At 32.1% G+C, this 27,493-nt stretch overlaps 1 protein-coding gene across 2 annotated transcripts in view; it reads left to right on the top strand.

Annotated features, from left to right (window-relative positions):
• The window catches only part of VPS13B (vacuolar protein sorting 13 homolog B), a 1,012,351-nt gene that overhangs the window by 406,262 nt on the left and 578,596 nt on the right, over positions 1 to 27,493 (top strand). For both annotated transcript variants that reach the window (XM_051970918.1, XM_051970917.1), the window contains 2 exons: positions 6,205 to 6,314; positions 10,547 to 10,694. In XM_051970918.1, coding sequence (XP_051826878.1) covers positions 6,205 to 6,314; positions 10,547 to 10,694 — 258 coding nt within the window. The remainder of the gene's footprint in view (positions 1 to 6,204; positions 6,315 to 10,546; positions 10,695 to 27,493) is intronic.

Raw genomic sequence — 27,493 nt, forward strand, 5'->3', positions numbered from 1 at the left:
CTGTATCCCATAGATTTCGCTAAGTTGCCTCATTATTGTCATTTTCTTGGGATGTAATTATTGATTGTTTCAGTGATTTGTTGTTTAGCAAACTCTTTATAATTAGGTTATATAATTTTCAATTGGTTTTTAATTTATCTTTGCCTGTCCCTTTATTGAATATAATTTTTATTGCATCATAATCTGAAAGAAAGCATTTACTATTTCTACCTTATTGCATTTGATTGTGAGATTTTTATGCCCCAATACGTGATCAATTTTTGTGTAGGTGCCATATATTGCCCTTCCCCCAAAAAAAAAAAAAAAAAAGTTGTATTCCTTTCTGTCCTTATTCTATTTTCTCCAGAGATCTATCATATTTAATTTTCTAGGATTCTACTAATTTGCCTAGTTTCTTTTGTTTCTTTTGTGTTTAGATTTGTCTAATTCTAAGAAGGAAAGGTTGAGATCCCCAAGGAATAAAATTTTGCTGGGTTTTTTTTGTAATTGGCTTAATATCCTCTCTAAGAATTTTGGATGCCCTACCACTTGATGTACATACATTTAGTATCATTACTATTTCATTGTTTATGGTACCCTTTAACAAGATGTAGTTTCCTTTATTTTCTCTTTTAATTAGATATATTTTTACTTTTGATGTATCTGAGATCAGAATTGGTATCTCTGCTTTTTTTCTGCTTCAGTTGAAGTATAATAAATTTTGCTATCGCCTTTACCCTTACTCTGTACATATCTCTCAGTTTCAGATGTGTTTCTTATAAATAGCATATTATAGGATTTTGGTTTTTTTAATCCACTCTGCTATTCACTTCCATTTTATGGGAGAGTTCATCCCATTCACATTCAGCTATGATTTTACCAGCTCTGTATTTCCCTCCATCCTATTTTCTCCCTGTATATACTTTTGTCTTTTTTAATTAAAAGAGAATTCAAAATTAATTAAAGAGAGAATTAAATTCTCCCTTTTCACCCTTTCCCTCCCTAGTAGTATTTTGTTTTTAACCCATCCTGCCCTCTACCTGCCCTCCCTTCTATCACTTTTCTTCCCTTCTCTTATTCCTTCATACTAATTTCTTCTCAGTCCATTTAACTTAAAAAATAAAAAAATATAAAATTGTAAAATAGGAAATCAGTTTAATTCATTAAACATTTATGAAGTATATCATCAGATAGACAATGGAGATAAAATAACAAAAACAAAGCAGCCCTAGCTTTCAATGAATTTGCCTTTTATTGGGAGTATAATATGCTTGCAGAAAAGTAAATAAAGTAATTGGAAGAGAAAGAAGAAGAAGGAAAATATCATGGAGTTCAGGTATCTAAGCTGTTGAAAGAATATGAGATATACTTTAACATATTTAACATGTATTGGTCTATCTGCCATCTGGGGGGAGAGAGTGAAGGGAAGGAGGGGAAAAATTGGAACAAAAGATTTTGCAATTGTCAATGCTGAAAAATTACCCATGCATACATATATCTTATAAATAAAAAGCTATAATAAAATAAAATACTAGCACTTAAAGAAAAAAGAAGAAGAAGAAAGAAAGAAAGAATATGAGATAATGACTGTTTGAAATAAATAGAGAGTGTATTCCCATCATGGAACAATTGAAGGACTATTGAGTTTCTGAAGATAACTGTTCAGTTTTACTTGAATATAGAGTTTTTGAAAGGTGATGCTATCTTTTGAAAAAAGGTTATAAATGTAAGTGGGAACCATGTTTTTGGACATCATAAATGTCAGGTTATGAAGTTTCCTTTTTATCTGAGAGTCAGTAAAGGAATACAGAAAGTTTTTGATCACCAAAAACTCATCATTACATTGCAAAGAATTTTTGTATATGTGATAAGTGTTGCATGCAACATGTATGAAACATAAACTTGTTGAGTATTAGAAATGTTTGTGTTCTAAAAAGTTTCTCATGTTAGAGGTACTCAGCAGTAAAAAATGGTTTCATAAAATGTTTTTGGAAATTAACCATTTTCTTTTGAAATCTAAGACATTTCTTTGCATCTATATTGTTAATATTTCTTAAATTCTGAAATTATACAAAATAATAATTATTATTTAAATTTTATATTCAGACAGAAACCAAATTACAACAGTTTTGATCTAAGTTTATCTTCTCAACAAATTTCAAACCTTTTCTTTATATTTAATATTAGATATAATAAATGTTTACTTTTTACTTTTAATAGTTAAAACTGAAAGAAAAGTTACTTGGGTTATAATTAGATTCTTGGCACTGGCAATTACTTTAAATAGTTAAAACTGAAAGAAAAGTTTCTTGGGTTATGATTGGATTCTTAGCATTGAACAACTTTAGAGAGCTCAAATGGGAATTTTGTTCAATATGCTTATTAATCACTTTTAAAAGGAGCTTCTAAAATTTGGTTGAATTTCAGTGATTTACCTGAAAATATTCTTTGTGAGACTTCTTCAGTCAAGTCACTGAAAAGTAAAATCAATCTGGATATTAATTAATAAATTGTTAATGTGTCATTCTAGAGAAGTGATAAAATGATAGTTTTTGCTTGCCAAATAGATAACATTTGGTGTTATCATCCAAAAGATATATCTAGCATAACTTGAACTTTTAAAATCAAATGCATACATGAAAATTACACTTATTTTTATTTAATTTAAAATAGCTAGAGAAAAAAGGACATGGGCTCCAGTTATAAAAATTTCATACAAAACTTTAATTTACATAAATTTATTTGTTTATTTTTCTATCTAAATGAAAGTTTTATGAAGTTAATCTTTCAAGGCAACTTTGATAAGAATATTATAGAAATGATTTTATAGGCAATATTTCACACTTCTTTACAAAATGAGTTAAAATGTTTCATACTTTACATAATCATATTCTTCATTTATATTTTGGAGCATTCATATTTTAACAAGACTATATATACACAATCTGTCCTCATATAATTCTTCCACATATTTCTTTCATGAATATTTTCTTTATGTGATTTTTAGATTCACACATTTAATAAAGAATGAGATATGGGCACACTAGTGCACTATTGGTGGAGTTATCAATTGGTCCAACTGTTCTGCAAAGCAATATGACATCATTTTAGGAAAAAGTCTAAAAAAGGCCATAGTCTTTGAAACAGAGATCCTATGGATAGACGTATACATGGAGATCAGTTTTAAAAAAAAATTGTATAGGCACCAAAATACTTTTAGCAGCACTATTTGTAGTAGCAAAGAAACAAAGATTTGTTTGCATTTTTGATATTCTTTATTTAATGTTAATGGCTACCAACTTGAAAAAGACCCTACTGTAACCAGTATAATTAAGAGATTCTATTAGAATAATTCTTACACAGTTAAGAAGCCCCCTTGTATTTTTATATATCCAGTTACTCCCTTTTCCTTATCACTTTCCACTAAGTGTAATATGAATAGTAGTTTCAAATTATAATCTGTAATAGGAGTCAATGTAGAGTCAGTATAGTAGAAGACAAAATAAACACAAAACTATTTGTAGAAGTGTCACTTTCTTTGCTATGTGTAAAAAAGTATTGTATCAGTAGTGATTTTTGTTTAATTAATTTAAAAGTTCATTAATATTAACTCAGTAGGATGATAGTCATATCTGTTGGTTACAGTAGGGTCTTTTTCAAGTTGGTAGCCATTAACATTAAATATAGAATATCAAAAATGCAAACAATTTATCTTTTTAAAAATTGCTCTTTTGTTTTTGTACTATATATATGTTTTAGCCCATCTTCCAAATAGCCATGCTTTTATAAGAGAATGAAAAGGAAATGAAAAAAAGAATCCTATCAAAAATGTCTGATGTTATTCATTATGTTCCATATCCTATCTTTGCAAAGAATTGGATTCATGCTTGATAATATAATTTCACAATCAATTTCTAAAGTTTCATTGAGGCTGTATTTTCCATTTACATTATTGTAGTCATCCTATATGCTTCATGGTTCTGCTTATTCTTTTCTTAATCAGTTTATTTAAATCTTCCTGCTTTAAATCTTCCTCATTTGTTAAGAGCACAGTAATTTTCCATTGCATTCATGTATCACAATTTATTTAGTCATTCTCTTATTCATGGGAGGAATCAAGTCAATCTTTGTTTCTTTGCTACTACAAATAGTGCTGCTAAAAGTATTTTGGTGCCTATACAATTTTTTTTTTAAAACTGATCTCCATGTATACGTCTATCCATAGGATCTCTGTTTCAAAGACTATGGCCTTTTTTAGACTTTTTCCTAAAATGATGTCATATTGCTTTGCAGAACAGTTGGACCAATTGATAACTCCACCAATAGTGTGCCCATATCTCATTCTTTATTAAATGTGTGAATCTAAAAATCACATAAAGAAAATATTCATGAAAGAAGTTTGACTTTTATTTGAATTTTAGTGACTTGCAAATCATTATTAATAAGTGGGAATATTTTTTCATCTGTATTCATTTTTCCATTTTATCTCTTAAATTATTCATTTCATCATCATTCATATAGCATTTTGTTCAGTGCCTAGCAAGATAAAGAAAAACAAAATATATTTATGAAATCCATTAGATAGTTTTCTTATTACATAAGATTCTGCTGAGCTGGCACATTGTAGCTAAAGACAGATTTATGATTTTGGATTGCTAGTAGTTTTCATGAATGCATAACAGCAAAAAATTAGGAATTGTTACATCAAAGAATATCACCAACTAATTTTGTTACATGACTAAGTCAGTTAGATCAAGAAACTGATCCAGATCATTGCAAAAGTACTTTCACCTAGTACATTCTGTGATGGTATTATTTTTTGTCAAAAGCAGCGAATTTAACAAAAAATATTGTGATATTTTACTAATAACTATCTGATTTGAAGAGTTGTATTTTTGTTTTTAATATATAATTTCCACTTTAATGCTTTCCCCTTCCTCCATCCCTTTATTCCATTCATTGAAAAAGCAAGTGATGTGTTATCCAATTTAAAAAATATTTTAATGATATTTTTGTTTATATATAATCACTCTTTTAACTAATAATTTTTATGAAAGGATGTCCATCAATTGGAGAATGGTTGAGTAAATTGTGGTATATGAACGTTATGGAATATTATTGTTCTGTAAGGAACGACCAGCAGGATGAATACAGAGAGGACTGGCGAGACTTACATGAACTGATGCTGAGTGAAATGAGCAGAACCAGGAGATCATTATATACCTCAACAATGATACTGTTTGAGGATGTATTCTGATGGAAGTGGACCCCTTTGATAAAGAGAGCCTTAATTGATCAAAGATGGACAGAAGCAGCTACACCCAGAGAAAGAACACTGGAAATGAATATAAACTGCTTGCATTTATGTTTTTCCTCCCGGGTTATTTATACCTTCTGAATTCAATTCTCCCTGTGCAACAAGAAAACTGTTTGGTTCTGCACACATATATTGTATCTAGGATATACTGCAACCCATTCAACATGTAAAGGACTCTTGCCATCTGGGGGGAAGGGGTGGAGAAGGGAGGGGAAAAATCGGAACAGAAATGAATGCAAGGCATAATGCTGTAAAAAATTACCCTGGCATGTGTTCTATCAATAAAAAATTATTAAAATAAAACAACTAATAATTTTTAATAGAGGGAGAAGAGGGGAAAAACTGTGTCATCATATGCAATGTTTTACATTTGTGGACATCTCCCAAACCTTCTCAAAGGAATAGGATGAAGTGTCCTTATATTTCTTTACTGGAGCCAAAACTTGTTCTTTACACTGTTGAAGTACTGTTTCAGTTGTTTAATGTTTTAATTCTTCTGTTCATATGGTTGAATTTATTGTGCATATTGTTTACCTCATTTTGCAATAATTTGAAAATCTTTCTGTGCTTCTCTGTATTCTCCATATTCATAGGCTTTTACATAATGTACCATAATTTGTTTTTTGGTTCCCCAGTAAATTAATTTCTGCTTTGTTTCCATTTCTTGCTATTACAGTTTGGTATTTGTGGAGTCCTTTTTTGTCAATGACCTCCTTGGCAAATATGCCTGGTATTAGATCAAAGATAGCACATTTTAGTCACTTTATTTGCATAATTACAAATTGTTGAAAAGTTTTCTTCCTAAAGAGTATGTGTGTGTTATTGGCATCCAAAAGGCTCTTAATAAATGTTTATAGATTCATTGGAAGAGGTATAATATACTTTTTTTTTGGATTTGTGTATTTTAGGTGCAGTGCTTCTTGCCAATGTCCAGGGAATCGCAGCCAGTATTGATCCAGTCTTATACACGTGGCTTATTTACCAGCCACAGAAACGAAGTAGTAGACATATTCAACAGGTAAAAGATTTTAAAATATTTCTTTAACAGAAGAAATAGCCATCCAACCTTAATTTTTGTTTTGTTTTGCATTTCTTCAAGCTTTCATATGAATTAGATCAAAACCTTTTTCTTTTAAATTCCAGAAAGTACTTTCTCCCCATTTATTTGCTTCAGTAAAATTGTAGACCAGTTATTTGTAGTAACTTAAGGAGAGAAAACATTCCTGATTTGAGAAAAGGAGGAAAAGAACATTTATGAAGAGCAGAATTCAAGTAATTTATTTGTAGGCCTGGTAGTTAGATTTGATATAGTAGCAGATTACTGAATTTTCTCTTTTTCTTCTTAATCATTTTTCTTCTTTGTTCATGTGTCCTTATTATATGTCTCTTAAGTATTAAAAGAATTGTCTTAATAAGTAGAATACAAAGAACTATGAGGCATCACTTCTAACCCCAAGGAGGTTACAGTCTAGTTGACAGTCAAACCTGATCTACACAAAAAGTTACATAACAATAGAGGTCATGTCAAAGCATGTTGTTTGTCAGAGGTGATTCTTCCCTCTCTTCATGTGAAAGCTTAAAAGAAATTGCCAACTTTAATATCCCCAAAATGAAAATTTCTAACTCTGGAATAGTTTTTTTAATATTGAACCTAAATTTATGTTTTTGTGACTTTTGTTCATTAGCCCTAGGTTCTGCTATTTCGTATCTCTCTAATATTTGAAAACAATTCTCTAGTCCCTCTAAATCTTTTCTTTCTAGGCAAAACATCCTTAGTTCCTTTAACTGATCCTTATAGTAAATGAAATCAAGATACTTCACTTTCCCTTTTCCTTTCCCTTTCCCCTTCTTCCCTCTTTTCTTTTCCTTTCTTTCTTCTTCCCCCCTTTCTCCCATTCTTTTCTTCTTTCTTCACCCTTCTCCTTCCCTAATTTAAGATTTGTGTAAAAAAAAATTTTCTCTACCTATGCGGTAGATAATGCAAGTATTGATCTTAGTTTTTGGATAATGAAATCTAGATTCATAGAAGCTGTAATTTTTCCCACACCTCTACTAAATGACAGAGGCAACAAAGTCAATTGGTTTAATTTTATCAGAAATCTTAGTGATATTTCTTATTTGGAAGTCCTATTCATTTGTGAGTGATTCATTCCACCCCCACAGGTTCTTTTAATAGCAGTTTGAAGAATAATATTTATTAAGTAAGTTTGTGGCTTGGCTGCCATTATCTTGACTACTTGGAATAGCATGAAGGAATAACTTTTCATTTCACCTTATCTAACATAGTGGATTCTCTTGGAATTGTTGATTTTGCCATTTGAATTTTGACTGCTTTGAATACTGGCTAGTAGCCTTTTAAGTTTTTATGTTGATAAACTGTATGTTTTCTTTATGTTTGTAAACCTGGAAAGTGAAGTAATTTCTGAGTTCACTAAAGTAATTTTCTTTCTCTACTCTCAGACACCTGAATACTAAGAACACATACTAAAGATAGAATAAAGATATTTATTGTTTTTTCCATATCTTGCGTTTCAAAGCAATCACATCATATTTAGACTTTCAAGGGGGCTGTTTCTCTCTTCTAATTGACCTTAGTTAGAAGTGGTTTAGAATCATAGCATTTGTAAATATGTCAGAGATGGCCTCTACTTGTAAGCCTTGTGCTTGTACTTAGCCAGCAACTCTAAGCTTACTCCAGTGAAGCCACTGAATCAGTCTGAACCTAACAGTTGTGTTTAAAATTTATAAATTCATGACTGCTAGGCAGTCTCTGGCTGAAGACCTGTCTAGTGCTGTCAACTCAACAACACCCAAACATAGTTTATGAAGTGCAGCCTAATCCTCCAAAAAATTAATAATATCACATTTAATGAGTATTCTCATTACTTTTGTCAACAAATTGATTCTACTAGCTCTTTTACTTTTAGCAATCTATTTGGCAGATGAGTAGGCTGCCCATCCCTGATAAAGATTGAAATTAGATAGGTAGATTCAGTTATTCACATTGACTTTTACTCTGCTTGATGAAAAACTACTTGGTATTTCCCTTACTATAGTGCTGATTGTGTTCTTCTTAAAAGAGCACCTGACCCATTCATGGCATGAGAACAAATGTTCTCTTGAAGTTCTCTTTCCAAATTTGTGTCCTACGTTGCTCTCTTCATCAATGAGATGATTCAAACCAGATCCATTTCTTCAATGATGAAGAGAGCCATCTACACCCAGAGAGAGAATTGTGGGAACTGAGTATAGAAAACAGCATAGCATTCTCATTCATTCTCATTCTTTCTATTGTTGTTTGCTTGCATTTTGTTTTCTTTCTCAGTTTTTTTTCTTCCTTCTTGATCTGATTTTTCTTGTGCAACACGATAACTATAAATATGTATACATATTTTGGATCTAACATGTATTTCAACATATTTAACACATATTGGACTACCTGCCAGCTAGGGAAGGGAGTGGGGGGGAAGAAGGGGATAATTTGGAACAAAAGGTTTTGCAAGGGTCAATGTTAGAAAAAACTACCCAAGTGTATACTTTGTAAATAAAAAGCTTTAATTAAAAAATTAAAAAAAAAACAAATTTGTGTCCTATATTTATATAATCTAGAAAAAATTTGCAACTTTTATGTTTGCATTAGAAAAAAAATTCACGTATCAAATGAAACTTGTTAAAATGGCAAAACAATTTTTACAAAATCAAGTATAGGAATTTTCTTTTTGCTGATTATTAGTTTGTAATGGAACTTCTATTTCATCTTCCAGCTTTTAAAGTTGTTACAGCATTTGTACTGTTCAAGTTTTCTCCTCTTTGTTGTAATGCAATCTAGCATAACATAGGCAAAAACAGTTTTTCCCCCCAAAATAAAATTAAACATGGATTTAGCACAATTTAGAGGAATTTTAAGACAAAATTTTTTTAAAAATATATTTGAGGAAGTTTGTTTTTTAGGTTTTTAAAATTATTTTAGTGGGTCTTTTATTTAAGAAATAAAGATGTTGTTGTTGTTGTTGTTTTGAGATTCAAAAATTTTTTTAAAAAGTCCCATGCCTTCACTACCTGAAGAACCTTCTCTGCTTAGGGCAGTATGTACATTAACTCTCTTTCAAATGCCTAATAAAGGTCTAAATATTCATTTCTCTAATGGTTATTATAGTATAATCTATAGTTATATTTATGAAGTAAATATTGGTGTATCCCTTAATATAGTGCTGATTGTGTTCTTCTTAAAAGAGCACCTGACCCATTCATGACATGAGAACAAATGTTCTCTTGAAGTTTTCTTTGCAAATTTGTGTCCTACGTGTAGTCTAATCTGACTTGCTCCAATCAAATTTATCATCTTATACAGCTTTTGTTATTCTTATCATCTGCTGTTTCCCAAACTGCAATTTCTTTTCCATGTTGTGGCTGACAGCCAAGATTTTGATAATCGTTTTCCACCCAATTCAACATTGATCTTTCATCCTAAGGCAAAGTTATAACAACAACTTTTTTGAGGGGGAAACCCAGAAACCTGACATAATTGGATTGGGCGTCACCAGTAACATCAGCTTTTATTTCATTGAGCAGAGATGAAACAGCTGTTTTATTATCCACTTCAGCACTCATACATTTAATATATGAGCATAATTTTTTCCAGCTTTGTCTTAACTAAGATAGTCTTGATGTTTTTCAATGTAATATAATGATGAACTAGACTTCATATTTATGGACAATGAATAGATGTTTCAGACAATTTGAAAAGTTTTTGTCGTACTCATGTTAGCAGCCTTTTCCCTAATAATTTTCTAATATTAATGCATTAATTTTGAGTACGGTTCTCAGAAAAATGTCAGCTAGTACAATTCTTTAGCTTCTTATAATTTTTTCAACTTAATTTTAGCTTTTGATGTTTGGTCATTCTTTTTTTTTTTTAAATATGAATTGAGTAATAATTTTTTTCCAGGAAAAAAATGTAGGCAAGGATTTAGCACAAGTAGGGGAATTAAGACAAAATTTAAAAATACATTTTGGGAGATTTGTTTTTAGGTTTTTAAAATTCTTTTAAGAGACCTTGAATTTAAAAAATAAAACCACCACAGCTCTTTAGTTTTTAAAGTTATTTTTTCCCCTTCAATTTAAAATTAAAAAAAAAAAACAACGTCCCAAGCTCTTACCTCCTGAAGAGCCTTCTCTGCTGATGCCATGTATATTGCTCATTGCTTGGGGAATAGCCACAGCTCAGTGTTTCATTTTTCCTCTTTCCAGCAGGCCATGGGAGCTGTTCCTCATGTTATGCCAGTTACCAGAAAGAAGGAGGATGAGGTGTCAGTTGGAAGTATGCCCTTGGCAAAGCAGCAGTCAAATCAGGCCTCTGAGTATGCCAGCAGCCCTGTCAAAACAAAAACGGTAACAGGTATGTTCTCCTCTTTAAATGAATTCTTGAAAACCACACACACATGCACATATACAGACCCTCTCTTCAAATGATCAGCTGTACAAATATAGTGAGACACCTTTTAGACTTAAATGTTCTTCCAGAAAGGGTTATTTAAATTGCCATTTTTGTAATTAAAAAATCACCTTATTTCATTTTACATCATAGTTTCCAGTTTCCTTTTGACCTTTTGTGATAAGGCTACCTTTCTTTTAGATTATTTGATTTCTTAATATCCTTAGAATTGGCACATTTAAAATATCCCTAAGTATCTTTTTATTTGTTTTGATTCAATTTGTGATTTTATTGGCAACTGGAGCTCCCAATGAGGAAAATTACTTCAAGTATATAGATCAGTAACCTTTGTACACTGGAGATTTGCCTAGGGCCTTGAAAGGGTAAGTGATTTGTCTATAGTCACACTTGGCAATATGTGTCAGAGAAAGGATTTGAACTCAGATTTTCTTTACTCTGAAGTTTTATTTTTTCTTTACTATGTCTTATTGGTTCCTCTTCTTATCATTATGTTGAAAATAAAATTGTGCAAAATTGTACTAGTAAAATTGCTAATCCCTTTCTGAGATTTAACAGTAAATTAGCTACTGTAAAACTCTTGTGGAATTGTATAGAAATCTATGCTTAATTCTGGGTTGTATTATTATTATTATTATTATTATTATCATTGACCAAGTGTGAAATTTCTCTCATGTGACCATTGAAATGTAGTCTTAATACCTTTTCCAATGCCTAGTAATTTTTAACAACCTCCAAAAGAGGACTTATTCACTAAAGATAGCAAAATAGCAGCTATTTCTGTGTAACAAGAAAGGAAGATGCCCAACAATTAATAGCTTTTTCAATGAATAGTGTAGAACATTAGTCCAAAACATTCTTACTCAGCATCTCTACACCACCAGCCTTCATGCTCTGGAAAGATGCATAAACCGGTCTTTGGACTTGTGCTTTGGGAATCTTACAGAGATTTTTGTGCTACTGTCATCTCACCCTTCCTCTGCCGCCCTATTAAAAAAAAAGTAGCAGATCTCAATTCTATACATCTACATGAGGGTAGGAGTTAAAATCAGAAAGGGACTAGTCAGTCCCAAAGCATAAAACCTTTATATGTATAGCCTCCTGGAGTGTGAAAACTTTGTAGAGAAAAGGTGTTGTGTCCTGCTTTCTAGAGCCCCCAACTACGGTGATTAAAATATACCATCTTAGTGGAAAGATGATGAGGCAAGATTCCTGAGGATGGTGGAAAAATGGAATCCATTTATTCCCAGTTCTTTACCCTTTTTATACTCTCATACCCTTATATAAACAAAACAGCACTGGGCATGTGCCCAATATATACTGCGCATGTGGGACCACATAAACCACTTGCTATGTAGTTTGCCGCCTGGTATCACTCTTTGCCACCTGGTATCACTCTGCTTCCATCACAACACAGGTTGTCACAGCCCCCTGGCTTCCCAGGAAGGCTGAGAGCCCTTAGGAGAGATGGGGAGCCAAACCAGACATTGTCAGCAGGTTCCCTCTGGGCTGAAGGGTCTTATACCTCACCCAGAGTTTCCCCACTGTCTGTGACCCTCTACAAAAAAGTCTGAGTGAGCACATTGTGGATTAATATTCTCCACTATTACTTTGTCTGTGTTTCTGCACTGTTATTCTGCCCTTGAAGTCCCCTCTTCCCACATTCTTTTAGGCCTGCAAAAACTAGTTGGAACTAACACATTGTTCCAAGCAAGTTAAGGAACTAATTCTTAGAGAAAACTGAGATGGGATCTATCCATTGTATTAACCTTGAGGAAAAAGTCCCTGGAATCATGTCATTCTAGTTCCATCTTCCTAGAATCTATGTGGAGCAGGGAATGGGAAACTATTACATCTTTATATTCCGACCTTAGGTTTAAACCTACCATTAAAGGGGAAGGAATCAGAAAGTGAACAATAATGAAACGTAAGGAAAAAAACATAAAACCACCAAAGATTTCAAGAGGAAGAAAAATCATTTAAAAATTTAGGGTCTGAGCAAATTAACTGAATACTAAAATTAGAAGAGTAAATGACTACTAGAATACCCAAAACATTATAAACCTCCCTAAATAATTTTGCAAGAACATATTTAACATATATAGGACTGCTTGCTAACTAGGGGAGGGAGTGGAGGGAGGGAGGGGAAAAAATCGGAACAGAAGTGAGTGCAAAGGATAATGTTGTAAAAAAATTACCCTGGTATGGGTTCTGTCAATAAAAAGTTATTATAAAATAAAATTAAAAATAATAATAATAATAATAATAATAATAATAATAATAATAATTTTGCAAGGAAGTTGAACTGACACCTAATAAGAACATAAGATCTTGTAAATTCCAAAAAGAAAACAAAATCATAGAAGAATGTACCAGAATCATTCAATAGAGAAATCAAAATTTTGGCTGAAGGTAAATGGGAACAAATATTTACAAATTTTATTACCTACAATGCAAAAATAATTAACAGAATAGAAAAAGATAAAGCAGAAAATCAGAGAAAGCTCTCCATAGAAGTAAAAGAAACAATAGTGGATTTAGAATTTAAATATACTGAAGTTAGGATAATCTGGAATCAGAGAAATTTTTTTTAATGTTGAAAGAATACATAATTTCCCAAACAACTTAAACACATGAATCTTGAGTACAGGATTTATAGAAACATTTTGTGGATGATAGACCTCTTAGAAGAACATACCAGGTCAAAAACCTAAATGTCATAATACATGAAATAATACAAGAAAATTTAAGAGCCTCCAGATTGTCTCCAGAAGAATACACAAAGCAAGACAGAAATTCTAATTTTAAAATTCAAGACAGACATAATGAATTGATTAAATTTCATAATTCCATCAACAGGAGGAATGTTTTCAAATACAAATGAAACAAAATTCAAATAACAAAATTATTCTATACCAACATAGAAATAGAATATTTTTTGAAATGCAGAAGTAATCAAAAGGCAAGCCCAAATTATCATATAATTTTGATCCTAATTATGAATGAATTAAAAAGGTAGCATTCAATCAAAGAGACATTTGAAGTATTCCTGAGAGGGAAAAAGTCATAGGAAAATTATTTGACTTGCAGAAATATCAAGCAACAGAAACATAAGAAAGATAAATAAAAATTATTAAAGAAAGCACATGTAACATATTAGAGACACACCATCAATAGAAATTTAAAGGGAAAAAAAAACTAGGAAAATATATATGAAATTTTAAAAGTATCTTAAGCTTTTTTTTTTTAATTATATATAAGAGCAATATGAAGGCAGAATTTAAAGAATAGAAGAGCTGATATTCGAAGAGCAGGTTTAAAAACACTATGGACTACTCCACCCATTTTATTGGTGGAGAAAATTACAAATGAAAGAGTCCATAAAAGAGGGTGAGTGGGTGGGTGGGTTGTTTGAGATAAGTAATAAAAGGTAATAGATGATTGTACCAGAGGGATTATCTCTCCTAAAATCTGTAAACAAGAAGAGTGGCTATAGGATGATCAATAAGTTGACAAAGGGAGAACTCAAAACAATAGAAAATAAAGGTTTGAATTTTAATTTGGTGAGAGGAGAGTGTCCCAATAAAATGGCACTCCCATAAGGGAAGGCACTCCCATATTTTATAATAGGAATTTTACAGTGTCTGTAATATATCAGGAGTTGGTACACAAGGAGACTGCTGCTGCTGCTGCTGCTGCTGCTGCTGCTGCTTCTGCTGCTGCTTCTCCTGCTTCTCCTGCTTCTCCTCCTCCTTCTCCTTCTCCTTTTCCTCTTCTTTCTCCTCTTCCTCTTCCTCCTCTTTCCCCTTTCTTCTTCTTCCCCCTCCTCATCCTCCTTTCTCCTTCTCCTCTTTCTTTCTCCTCTTCCTCTTCCTCCTCTTTCCCCTTTCTTCTTCCCCCTCCTCATCCTCCTTTCTCCTCCTCTTCTTCCTTTTCCCTCCTTCTCCTCCTCCTCCTCCTCTTCTTCCTCCTCCTGTTTCTGCTTCTGCTTCTTCTTCTTCTTCTTCTTCTTCTTCTTTTTCTTCTTCTTCTTCTTTTTCTTCTGCTGCTGCTTCTTCATTAAAGTTTTTTATTTCCAAAACATATGCATTATTCAAAATTAACTCTTGCAAAACCTTGTGTTTCAATTCCTCCCTCTTTCCTCCCCGCTCTCCCCTAGATGGCAAGTAATCCAATATATTGGATTATGTTAAACATGGTAGAAATATATGTTAAATCCAATATATGCATACATATTTATACAATTATCTTGCTGCATAAGAAAAATCAAATCAAATTGGAAAAATAAAATAAAATGCAAGCAAACAACCACAAAAAGAACGAAAACGCTATTTTGTGAATCACACTCAGTCCTCTCTCTGGATGTAAATAGCCTTCATTACAAGATCATTGGAACTGAGAGACTGTTTCTTGTGATTTGATCTTGTGTATTGTTCTTCAGTTGACAACAGTCTGTCTCAGAAGAAAAGAAAATTGAATTCCCGAGGTTACCCAGAATGCAGATAGATTGGAGGTAACAGACCCAGGGGGGGAAAAAATTCATGGCAAATAGGAAAGAAAATGATCTTATGGGAAGGGCAAAGGATAGAAATGTATGTAATTTCGGTCACAGGGAAATTTTTGCTATAGGCAGTGCTTTCCTCTGTCATGAATAGATAGTCCTAAGAATAAGATACAACAGAAGAAAAGATGTAAGAAGGAATCATCTCAGAAGGTATTAATTTAAAAATTAAAAGGAACAACCCTCCATCCAGTTTGGTGCTTTCCAAACTTTCCAAACTTTAATTCTACAAGGAACAAAAAAGCTAAAGAAGAATAAGAGTACAGTCTTGATATGTATCTATTTAGTATATTTAGAAAATAGAGTACAAATTCATAGTAACGCTGTACTTAGAAAAGTAGTTATGAAATGGTTTGTGTTTTTGTCCCTAGCTAAAGGGCATATCTCTCTAACAATGGATTAGGGACTAATTTCCCAATCCTGGTCTAGTAAATACTCATCTTAGGTGACTACCATTTTGTCCTTATGCTGCAAAGTATTACCAAGGAACATAAGGACACAGGGTTGGCTACAGTTGCATGTCAGAAATAATGTTAAATAGGCAAAGGTATTCTTTGACAAAATAAATGTAAAAAAACAAATGGAAATAAGGCAGAGTAGGATCTACCTATTCCTCTCATTGGACTTATTTCTCTCCTACTTCTTGCTAGCATCCTCGGTGAAATACTACTTTCATATGTATCTTTCAACTTGTCCATCTTGATAGAAACCATCTCTAATGGTTTTACAGAAGGGAACTTTAGATGAGGTGACACTGTTAGACTTCTGCTTTGAAAGTACTCCTACCCTTTTCTTTCTTCTCAAGAGGTCCCATATTCCCAGTGTAGTCACATGTGAAAATCTTACCACCATTCCTTTTTTGAGAACTGATCATTCTTTCTTTGCAAAATGGGAACAACTAGAAATCCCAGGGATGAGACTAGGGAAATTGTGGCCAGACAAGTCCATGACAGATGCTGTTATAGCAGTATACAGACTATGTATCAGTTAGTTAGTCAGCAAGCATTTATTAAGTACTTACTATTTCCCAGGCATTGTGCTAAGCACTGAGAATACAAATATAAGCAAAGAGATAATCTCTGTCTTCAAGGAGATTACTTTTTAATGGGGAAAGACAACACATAAAAGAAAGCTTAAAGGAAGGGAAGATGATGGAAGAATCAGTAATACTGCCTGGTGAGAAATGAGAATGATTGGTCTGAGCATCCTTCTTAAATGGAGGTTTTAGGAGAAACCATTCCATGATGTGAGGGTACCAAGGACTGAACGTATTTCTAAGATGTGAATCTTAGATTTTTCTCAACATGGTAGAGAAGTATACATTGTATAGTTTGTTGAAAAATGAGGGAGAACAAAATACACAAGTTTAGAGTAGAAAGGAGAGTGTTCATAAAGAGATCAAATCCTTCTTAGGAAAAGATACAGAAAAAGAAAAAAAAATAACACACATTGAAAGAGAAGGAAGATATTTGGAATTAATACTTAATTCAATGGGGAAAATAAAAGGAAGAATTTGATTGCCAACTAAAAGAAAGGGTAAAAAAGTATTATTTCCATATTAGGGAAAGAACTGGCAGATTCTCACCTGTTCCTTATGTCCATTTGGTCATTGTCATATTTTAAATTTTGCCTTATAGCCTTTATAATCTAAGTTTTTCAAGATCTAGGTTAATTTTCTCCAGATTTTAGACTTCTTGTCCTTCCCTAGGTAGGTTTTAAAATTCCTCAGGTGACTGTTTAAGACAAAAAGCTTAGTGACTTTCATAGCTTAATGGATTATAGATTTAATATACTTAGATTTAATATACTTAGTAAATAATTGTCATATTGTAATTAATAAGTAAATGTATAATTTCTAACTTTCTGCTTTATCTTACATTTTGTTATTGTTGTTGTTCAGTCATTTTTTAGTCATGTCCAACTCTTTGTGACCCTGGTTTTTGGCAAAGTTACAGGAGTGAATGGTTTGTTATTTCCTTCTCCAGTTTATTTTATAGAAGAGGAAATTGAGGCAGTGTTTGTCAAGGGTCACAGTTTTAGTAACTGTTTGAGGACATATTTGAACCAAGATAAATCTTTCTAATTCCAAGTCCAGCATTCTTCAGTGTGCTAATTAGCTGCTCCTTATATACATTATCATCCTTTAATCATTAAATTCCTTTTCTTATACTATTCCTATTCTTATATTTGCCCCACAAATTTGTGTGTGTGTGTGTGTGTGTGTGTATTCATATAAACATATAGCATACTATTAAAGTTTTTTCCTTCTATTACTACTATCACTGCTCTGGGTTACATAAACCTTTACCTCTCTTAATTTCCAGTACCTTTCCTCTGTTAATTATTTCCTATTTATTCTGTATATAGCTTTTTTTTATACTTGTTTGTTTTCACATTTTCTCCTCCATTAGATTGTGCTTCTAAAGAGCAATGACTGGTTTTTACTTCTTTTTGTATTCCCCAGCACTGAGGACAGTGCCTGGCATGTAGAGTAAATAATAAATGTTGATTGATTGCCTGATGCTATAACATCATACAAATTCACAAGGCCATGCAACATTTAAACAGAATTTGCCTGTTTCTAAAATGTGATCTTCCAGGCATTAGGAGAAATATAAGGATAAATAAAACACAAATTCTGTCCTCAAAGAGCTTTCAATCTAGTACAGATAAGACTGAAACAGAAATTTAATAGATATTAGAATTATGAAGTATTTTAGAAGAATACAAAATACAGACATGCCTTGGGCCATATTGCAGGTTCAATTCCAGACCAATTCCACATAAATATTCAGACCAATAAAGGAATAGCAAGGTACACTAATTTTTTTGTGTGCAATAATTTCTTAGTGCACATAAAAGTTATTTTAACACTGTACTGTAGTCTGTTAAGTATGCAATAATATTAGTCTAAAAATGTACATATGTTAATTAAGAAATGTTTTATGCTAAAAAATGTTAGTCATCATCTGAGCCTTTAGGCACTCATGATCTTTTTGCTGATGGAAACTCTTGCCTCAGTGTGGATGATTGCTAACTAATCTGGAAAGCAGTTGCTAAAAGTTAGGATGGCAGTGACAGTTTCTTAAAATAAGACAGCAATGAAGTTGTGCCAATTTGATTGACTCTTCCTTTCACTTGAACATTTAGAAGCCTAATTATTTGGCCTAATTTAAATATTGCTATGTCTCAATGAATAGGGTGAAAGAATTGAGGGAATTAGGATAGCAAGTGAATGAACCATACTGACTCCAACTTACAATTCCATTCTAGAACTGACTTGGTTCCCTTCTATCCAATTACAGGTTTAGTCCAACTTTTGTCTTTTGAGAAATCTTTATTTGATTGTGGAAATTGGGAGATAGCCTTATTGTACTGCTTAAACCTAGCCCTGTGTGGCTGGGAAACTGTATTATTTTTATTTGTTATTTAGAGACTCTTAACTAAGGATCTAGGTCATACTAACCAGTCAGACCCAACGATTGATGTAAAGAGTTTTCTCACATTCGTACATCTCAAGCAACCCCAATGTTTTATCTAAAAACTGGCCACACACATGAACCGGTTATGATTTCCATGTTCTTTGATTCTTCACAGAAACTTAGAATAGGATATTTCTTTTTCTGATTTTAGAGAAATGTACCTGTTTAGTCTGCCCTCCCAACTTGGAAAATTCTGGATCTGTCCTCTAATTAGAAATCAGATTACTAAATGTAAACTGATTGTTTTCTCTTAATTAATTGCTCTTATTTACTTAATAGCTTTTAATGTATAAAAGTCTGTTTCCCCTTATATTTAGTTGTCAGTGCCAAAGCTGAGGAAGGCTTCTGATCCCAATTTGTTGGACAGTTACCATGTATTGCTTAATAAGTCAGTATGTATAGAAGCTTCAACTTTTGTTTCCTTAGTCATTAAATCATTTACCTTCCACAAATAGGACCCAAGAAGAGGGAAGAGACAGCAGAGTGGCCAGTTGGTAGAGCAGTCAGAAAACACATAATATTTGTTAATTAAGTTCACTGTCTTACATTGATGTGGCTCATGGTGCCCAAAAACAATTACAATGGTAACATTAAATATCATTTATCACAGATCACTAAAAAAGATATAATAATAATAATGAAAAATTTGAAATATTTTGAAAATTAGCAAAGTTTGACAGACTCATAGTGTGAGTACATACTTTTGAAAGAATGGCACTGCTTGACAGGCTTGCCATAGACTTTCACTTTAAAAAGAAAAGGCATGATCTGTGAAATGCAGGAGAGCAAAATACAAAAAAAAATGAGGTATTCCTGCACTTTGAGATTCCTATTTGCATTTTTTTTCCATTAACGATGATTTATTGTTTTATGTTTATTCTGGTGTTTAGGCTGGGTATTCTGATTTTATGGGAAGAGCAGGAAGCTGGATCTGTGATTTGTGAGGAAACGGGAAACTCTTGAGTAAAGAAACGTTTTCTATCAATGTAAACTGACATCAGTCCTGTGATTCATATTCTTAGATATCCGGAGGGCCTTGAAGTGTAAGTGACTTGCCCAAAGTCATATAGCCTTACATGGGAGCCGGTTTTATAAGCACAGATCTTCTTGACTTTGAGAGTGCCTCTCACTCAGAACAAGGCTGCGTCTTGTTTCCAATTTCCAGCTGTCTTATCAAAATAATCAAAATTGGGTCTTTACTTCAAAATGTACTGGTGAAATCTACATATAATTTACTAATTTAACTTTTTTCACAGGCACCAGTATCTTAGTTTAAAATAAAAGAAATTAAATTATTATATTGGACAATAAAAGTTCATTAAAAGGTCATTAAAAAAAATGACCCCAATTGAATTTAATAATAATTTTTATTCTCCAGGGAACTTTAACTTCTTTCATCGCTAATATGTTTCATATTTATATAATTGAGTTCTATTCAGTAATTAAATATTCTAACATTTGTATAAACACCTTCTTAATCCCAACTATTATTTTCTTTCCCTCTAAGCTTATCTTTATTTGCTCTGTTTCTTGTATAGAGTTATTTGTACAATTTTGTCCCCTTCATCAGAATATGATGTCCTCTTTGAGGGACAGGTTCTATTTTGTTTGTTTCTTTGCATTACCAGTGCTTACCACAGTGTCTAGGCACATATTATTAAGTTGACTTATTGATTTGTGTAAACCTCCATGAAAAGTATGTTTGTTTTTTTTTTCTTTTCTTTATTCTCATTCATGTTCCTCTTGACAAAGAAGCTTGTAAAAGAAAAAAAAAGATGTGACCTGTACTGCTGATCTTTAATTGAAACAATCTGCTGCCATTTCATTTACCTACTCTTTCTCCTGATACAAAAGAGCCTGATGGCTGATCTGTTTTTTAACAGTTTCTTCTTCAATTCCCTCTTTACCACACAATTTCTGGAGTTGAAATTCTTGTGGCCTGTGATAGCTCTCTTCTTCCTTTAACATCTTTTACTCAAATCTTTCTGGATATTTATCTTTATGTATGTGGTTTCAACCTTCTTTCTTCTGGTTTCAATATGAATGATGAGATCCATTATGTGTATTCCATTAGCTTTCATATTTGTTTTCTTGTGCTGCAATTTGGAAAAAATAAGACGTTCTTTTTTTTCTTTCTTTTTTACCTTATAATTTCTTTTTTTTTAAGACCTCAAAACAAGAAGAAAACTATTTCCTAGGTCCTCTGTTTTATTAATTCCTTCGAAGCTATTTGAAGATATTAGAATTTTGAAGAAACATTTGTGTCTTCTCCTTTTTTAGGCCTTGTAAATAAATGCTTGAATTTGTTTGTTTTTCTAGGTTTTTCTTGACTCTTATGTTTCAAATTTTGAGTTTCTACATCAGGTGTGGTCTTTTTATCAGGCACGCTTGAAAGTCCTCTACTCCATTAATGATCCATTTTTAGCCATATAGAATAATGCTCAATTTTGCAGGATATCTTATTTGTGGTTCTGAGCCTTTTAGAATATAATAAACCAAGATTTTCCTTTCTCTAAAGCAATTAGTGCCAAGTTTTATATCATCTTGACTGTATGGTTCTTTAGTATTTGAATTCTTTCTGGCTGTTTACAAAATTTTTACTTTGACCTTAAATCTCTGAGATATTAATTGCTTCAGTGCTAAGAAGTTTATGTACATTTTAAGTTTTTAAACTTTTTTTTATTTTTCACTTTGTATTCTGGTTCTAGTAAAGCTTTGAAATTTTTATCTATAATTTTTTTGAAGTATGATATGTAGGCTTCTTTTCTTTTTTTGGTCATGGTTTTCATGTGCAATGTTTCTCAAATTAATTCTCTTTGAAGTATTTTCCAGGTCATTTGTTTTTGGTAGTGGATATCTTAAATTTTCTGTATTTTTCATTTACATTTTAAAAAATATTTTTTATTATGTCATTGAATTTTCTTTGTCCCATTTTAATTTTTCAGAGGTCTGTTACTTGGATAAAATTTTCTACTCTCTGTTTTGAACTAATTATTCTCCTTTCATTCTTTTCTTCAGGACTATTTTCCACTTATGATTCTTTTTTTTTTTCCTTTAATTTCTCATTTTGTTTCTTCTAGATAATTTTATGCATCTTATAGCCAAGGACTTTTTCCCCCCTCTGAGTTTCTATTGATAGTTGTATGTAATTGTTCTCTTCTTCTAGGTTTGTCTCTTATGTGTCCCTTAGCCTATTCTGTACGATTTTGAGATGTTTGGTGTCTTCTGTTTACTGATATTTTTACATCACTTCCTATTGGGTTTTTGTGCCAGGACGAACTATACTCTTATTTTCTCCCACACTCTAAAATGGAATGCTTATTCTTTCTTTTGTTCTGACCTGCATTTCCTTGGCTCCTGTCACTTGTTTTTACCTTTTCTTATTTCTCTATTCTCAAAGTTCTTTCAGGCTTCTGTTTCCCAGTCGGAGGTCTGGAGTAGGCTGTTCACTAAGGGTGTCATGCTCCCCAGGGACTCTCCACTCTGGTCTCTGCTTTACATTTCTTTTCTCTCCTTATGGACCAGTGCTCTTTTAGGCTTTTTTTAACCCCATGTCTTCCTGCTCCATATACTACTATAGGTTTTGTCCTCCATTAGATTGCTTTTGTCAGAGTATGGCTTTGGTAATTCATTTCCCTGGAACTTTCCCACTCTGGATCTTGAAATCTTCATCCTCTTCATCTGAGTTCATTCTGGCTTTCCTGATAGGATGTGACTTCTTACAGTATTTTTGTGTAGTTCTGGGATAGTTAAAGGATATCACTGAAATTCTCCTTTGGATTTTTTGGTCAATATTCTACTTGGTAACTTTATATAATTTCACTAGTTGATGTGGGAGAACTGAACTTCCTTTTTGACCTTTCACATTTTCATCTTAACCACTCCCTTCTTCATTATTTTTATCTTTAATATTCTCTTGTGTCAAGTCAGCTTAATGATACTTTACATATCTCCTAGGGTAGTTGTCGAGAAAATATAAGTAATTGGTTATTACTCTTTGCTAGACTTAGAGAGTATTCAGTTACTTAAATTCCATTTTCAATCATGATAATATTGATAGAGCAATTGTTTAGCATCTATAATCTTTTTGGAAATTTGAGGATTATGTAAATAAAATTTTTCTAAGGCAGAAAGATTTTATAAGTGATGTTTTGAGATACTTTCAGATATTCTTTATTTGCACTTATGTTTACTACAGTCTTGTAGTTTCTGCTGCTTATGAATTATAAGCCTATTGTTACTAAAATAGTTTTGATTTTGTTTCCTACCCTATTTTTCCAGGAGCAGATTTAAAATACTCATAATTAAATAGTGTTAAGCAGTTGGCTGACTAGGTAACACATGTCTGCTGACTTGGGGATGTGTTGACAACAGAGCATTCTATTTCTGGGACTAGAAGGGTGGGCCAGAGATCCTGGTTGGCCTGATCAGCAAGAATTATGTTTCACAGTTATACTAAAACTAATATATAATCACAAATTTCCAAATAATCTTCTATGGCATCTTAAAGATTATTTTGATAGCCATTCCTTAAAATGAGGAAAACCTCTGTAACCACACCCAACATATCTGATCACTCTACGCTTTGAATTTGTTGGGAACTTTATTTGTGAATTTTTGGGGAAAATATTTATTTAATAATGGAGAGGAAAACTTTATATACATACACTTTATGTTATGGCAGTATGTTTTATAAAATGCTGCAAGTTTCTATATGATATCGTGCATGGATTTGCTATATTCCACTTTTTTTGACCATCACATTATTAACACGTCAAGGGATTTTAGAAAATAAAAACAAAAAGTCAGAAGAATGTTAGAAAAAACATCACTTTTGATTGTTAGGGAATCAAGAATGTAAAATATTTAAAATTTTTTCATTCATCAATATTTATTTATTTGTTTTGTGGAAATAAATTTAAAACTTTAAAGAGACCTGTTGACTATATGGTGGTTATTATGTACTGGGCTGTGGGGTTTTCCAAATGTAAAACCCTGTTGATAATGTCAAATAAGGGCAGACCAGTGGGGGAAATAACACTTGTGTGTAATCTCAAAACTATAATCAGTGACCATCTATCATAAAGTACTATGAGTTTGAAGAGTAAGTGTTAGAGAAACAAAATAGTGTAAGAATTATCAGCAATAATATCTATGAAGCCTTCAGAAAGGACTTGATATTTTAAATTTTGAAGATCAAATAGCTCTTGGATAGAAAGAAATGGTAGTAAAATGAGATGAGTTTGATTCATTTTCAGTGTTTTAGGTTATTTAGGGATTATAGATGATCCTCAAAAATTTACATATACATATACATATATACATATTTAGCAGATATTTATTCTTATTTCCTCTTATCCTATTAGGGGAAAAAAAGAAAGAAAAAAAGAAATTCCATGTAACAAATATGCATAGTGAAGCAAAACACATTCCCACATTGGCCATGTGTAAAAGTGTATCTCATTTAGCACCTTGAATTCATTCTCTCTCTTTCAGAAGGTAGAAGGGAACACACTTCATCAGTGGATCTCTGGGATCATGGGTGGCCATTGCATTCGTCAGAGTTTTCCATTTTTACAATATTGTTATTACAATATACATGTTTCTTCTGGTGATGTCCTTTCCCACCACAATCCTTATAAATATATCATTTTTCTTTTTGTTGTCAACTTTGTATCTTTATAGCTAAATCATATATCCATCAGGATAAGTAGACAAGGCAAGTTTAAAAGAGAGAACAACTAAGGAGCGTCACTGAAGACTCCATGAGAAAGTATCATTTGAGATTGAATTATGAAGGAAGACAATGATTCTGAGAAGTGGAGATTTTAAAAAATGCATCCTAGGCAAGGAGAATTGCTTGGGCTAATATGCAAAGCTAAGTGTTAAAGGAATAAATGAAATGATGGTTAGGAATTTAGTTTGGTTAGCCTTCATGAAAGGAGCGATTAGACATGGGGATGGAAAAGTAAATAGATGCCCTACAGTGGATAGCCCTAAGTCCCAGACTAAGTGATTTATATTTCATTCTATAGACAATAAGAAGACCTTGGAGGATGACAAGCAGGGAAGGACTATAGTTAACTGTGAATATCATAAAGATGTCGACTATGAAGATAAAGATTTGGAGTTTTGAGGCCAGTTAAAGAAGCTATTATAGTGATGCAGAGAAGCATTGAGGGTCTGACCTAAGATAGTAACTATTCAGACAGAGAAAAAGTGACAGATGCAAGAAATTCTAAATAGATAAAAATCAACATAAATTGTCATTGGACTAGATATGAGGGGAAAGAGGAAAAGAAAAAGATCAAGGATTACACTAAAGTCATACCTTTAATAAGGCAAAGTGAGATTTTCTCTAGACTGAGATGAAACAGGTAAAGAAAACATATTTATGAGTAATTGAGAGAAAATTCAGTAGATTGTTGAGAAAAATCAGATGATTGTAGATAGAGAAGTCATCTAGTTCAGTCTTCTATTTTTATAGATGGGATTAAGAGTTTAAGCAAAATTTAAAGGTAAATCATTCAAAAAGCCAAAGATAAATGCTGGGAAAAGTTTTGACTCCTTAAATCTAATATTTAAGCCTCATAAAAATCATAGAATTATATAACTGGAATTAATTTTAGAGATTAGCTGATTTAAATCTTTTCATTTTATTTACATTAGAAAACTTTGACATGGAAAGGTTGAGTGCCTTGCTGAGATTAAAAATTGGTATACAAATTTTCTCATTTCTATTCTAGAGAGTTTTCTATCACTTTGCTCCCTGTTTTTACCATAGCCATTTTGTTTCTTTTAATAGTATTGAAATGATATATCTAAAACAAACATCAAAACAAATCACCACTTTGTGGAAGATCTTCAATACCTCCCTGTTTCTTCTAGCAGAAAAATACAAAATACTCAATCTGGAATTTGAATCTCTTATCTACTTTTCTAATTTTATTTGATAGTAATTAGATTTCACTTGTTTTACTAAATCTAACTGTTCCTACCTATCTCAAAGGAATCCTTACTATAATAATATCTACAGGTGGTCATACCTCATTTGCTTAAAGAACTCTAATGAAGTTGAACTTACTACTTACTAGAGCAGTATGCTGTATTTTGCCAGGATTTTCATCCTTAAGTTTTTCCTGACATAAACTTCCTTTTTTTTGACTTTTGCTCATTGGCTACTGCAGCTTAAAAGAAAAAAAAAAGGCTAATTCCCTTTTCATGTGATAGTCCTAATATTTGGTAAGATCATAAGATATATAGTTGTAGAATAAGAAATAAGAAATATCATAAAATCATTAGTCATTCTAAAAGTTTATTTATGTTAAATTATATTATGAGTGTCTACTGCCATGTAGGGGCAGAATACCTGAATTGTAATATAAGCATTTTGAAGGTACTATTCTTCTGATTCTGAAAAAGAAAGAGATGAAGTCAAGTGAAATTTTGATTAATATCACATACAATTTTTTCTCTTAAGTTATTCCCCTATTAACCAAATTGAAGGTAAGTTTGTATACACTCTTTGTATTACACAGAGGAAATAATGCATGAGCAATATCCCTTTTCAATATAAAGAATGGTGATTGTTACTGTAAACTCATTATTTGTATAAATCACTTGTATAAATATCTTTACCAGGTGCCCACATTTCATTCATTCATTCATTTTTTTTTTCTGTTCCCACCAAGACTTAAATAACTATTTGGACATTTGACAAAAAAAAAAAAAAAAAAAAACATATTAATGATATTAAAAAACAACAACAGCAACACTTACTCACTTCATAGAACATTCAAAAGTCTTTAACATTGTCCAACAGAAAGAATTCTAAAATCTATCTTTCCAAATGTCAAGACAAAACAGGAGTAAACTATAGCAGTGTTAACCAGCCCCACAAGTAAGGTATCAGAGTATGTTTTTGAGACGGCTATTTAGGATTCTTTGAAACCTTAAATATTATGGCAGAAACTAGACCTAGAGCAACATCTCACACTCTATACCACGATATGTCGAAATGGGTTCATGATTTAGACATATAGGGTGATACACTAAGCAGAGTAGGAAAGCAACATAATAGTTTGTTTGTCAGATCATTGGAGAAGAGAGAAATTTATAACCAGACTTGAGCTAGAGAACATCATGAAATGCAAAATGGATAATTTTGAGTACAGTTAAATTAATAGTTTTTTTATAAACAAAATTGATGCAGTCAAGATTATAAAAGAAGCAGAAAGCTGGAAAAAATTTCATAGCAAGTATTTTTGATGAAGGTCTCATTTCAAAAATATATAGAGAATTGACTCAAACTTATAAGAATACAAGTCATTTCTCAATTGATAAATGGTCAAAGAATATGAACAAATTTTAGGGGAAGAAATCAAAGCCATCTATAGTCATATGAAAAATGTTCTAAATCACAATTCATTAAAGAAATGCAAATTAAAACAACTCTGAGATAGCACAAGGAAAAGATAATGATATATGCTAGAGGGGATGTGGGAAAATTGGAACACCAATGCATTGATGCAACCATTCTGAAGAGCAATTTGAAATTATATCCAAAGAGTTATTAAACAGTATACCCTTTAATCCAGCAGTGTTTCTACTTGGTTTATATCCCAAAGAGATCATAAAAAAGGGAAAAGGAGCGGCAGTTAGGTAGTGTAGTGGATAGAGCACCAGCCTTGAAATCAGGAGGA

The sequence above is a fragment of the Antechinus flavipes genome, chromosome 1 (assembly GCF_016432865.1).
Source record: "Antechinus flavipes isolate AdamAnt ecotype Samford, QLD, Australia chromosome 1, AdamAnt_v2, whole genome shotgun sequence".
Classification (NCBI taxonomy): Eukaryota; Metazoa; Chordata; class Mammalia; order Dasyuromorphia; family Dasyuridae; genus Antechinus; species Antechinus flavipes.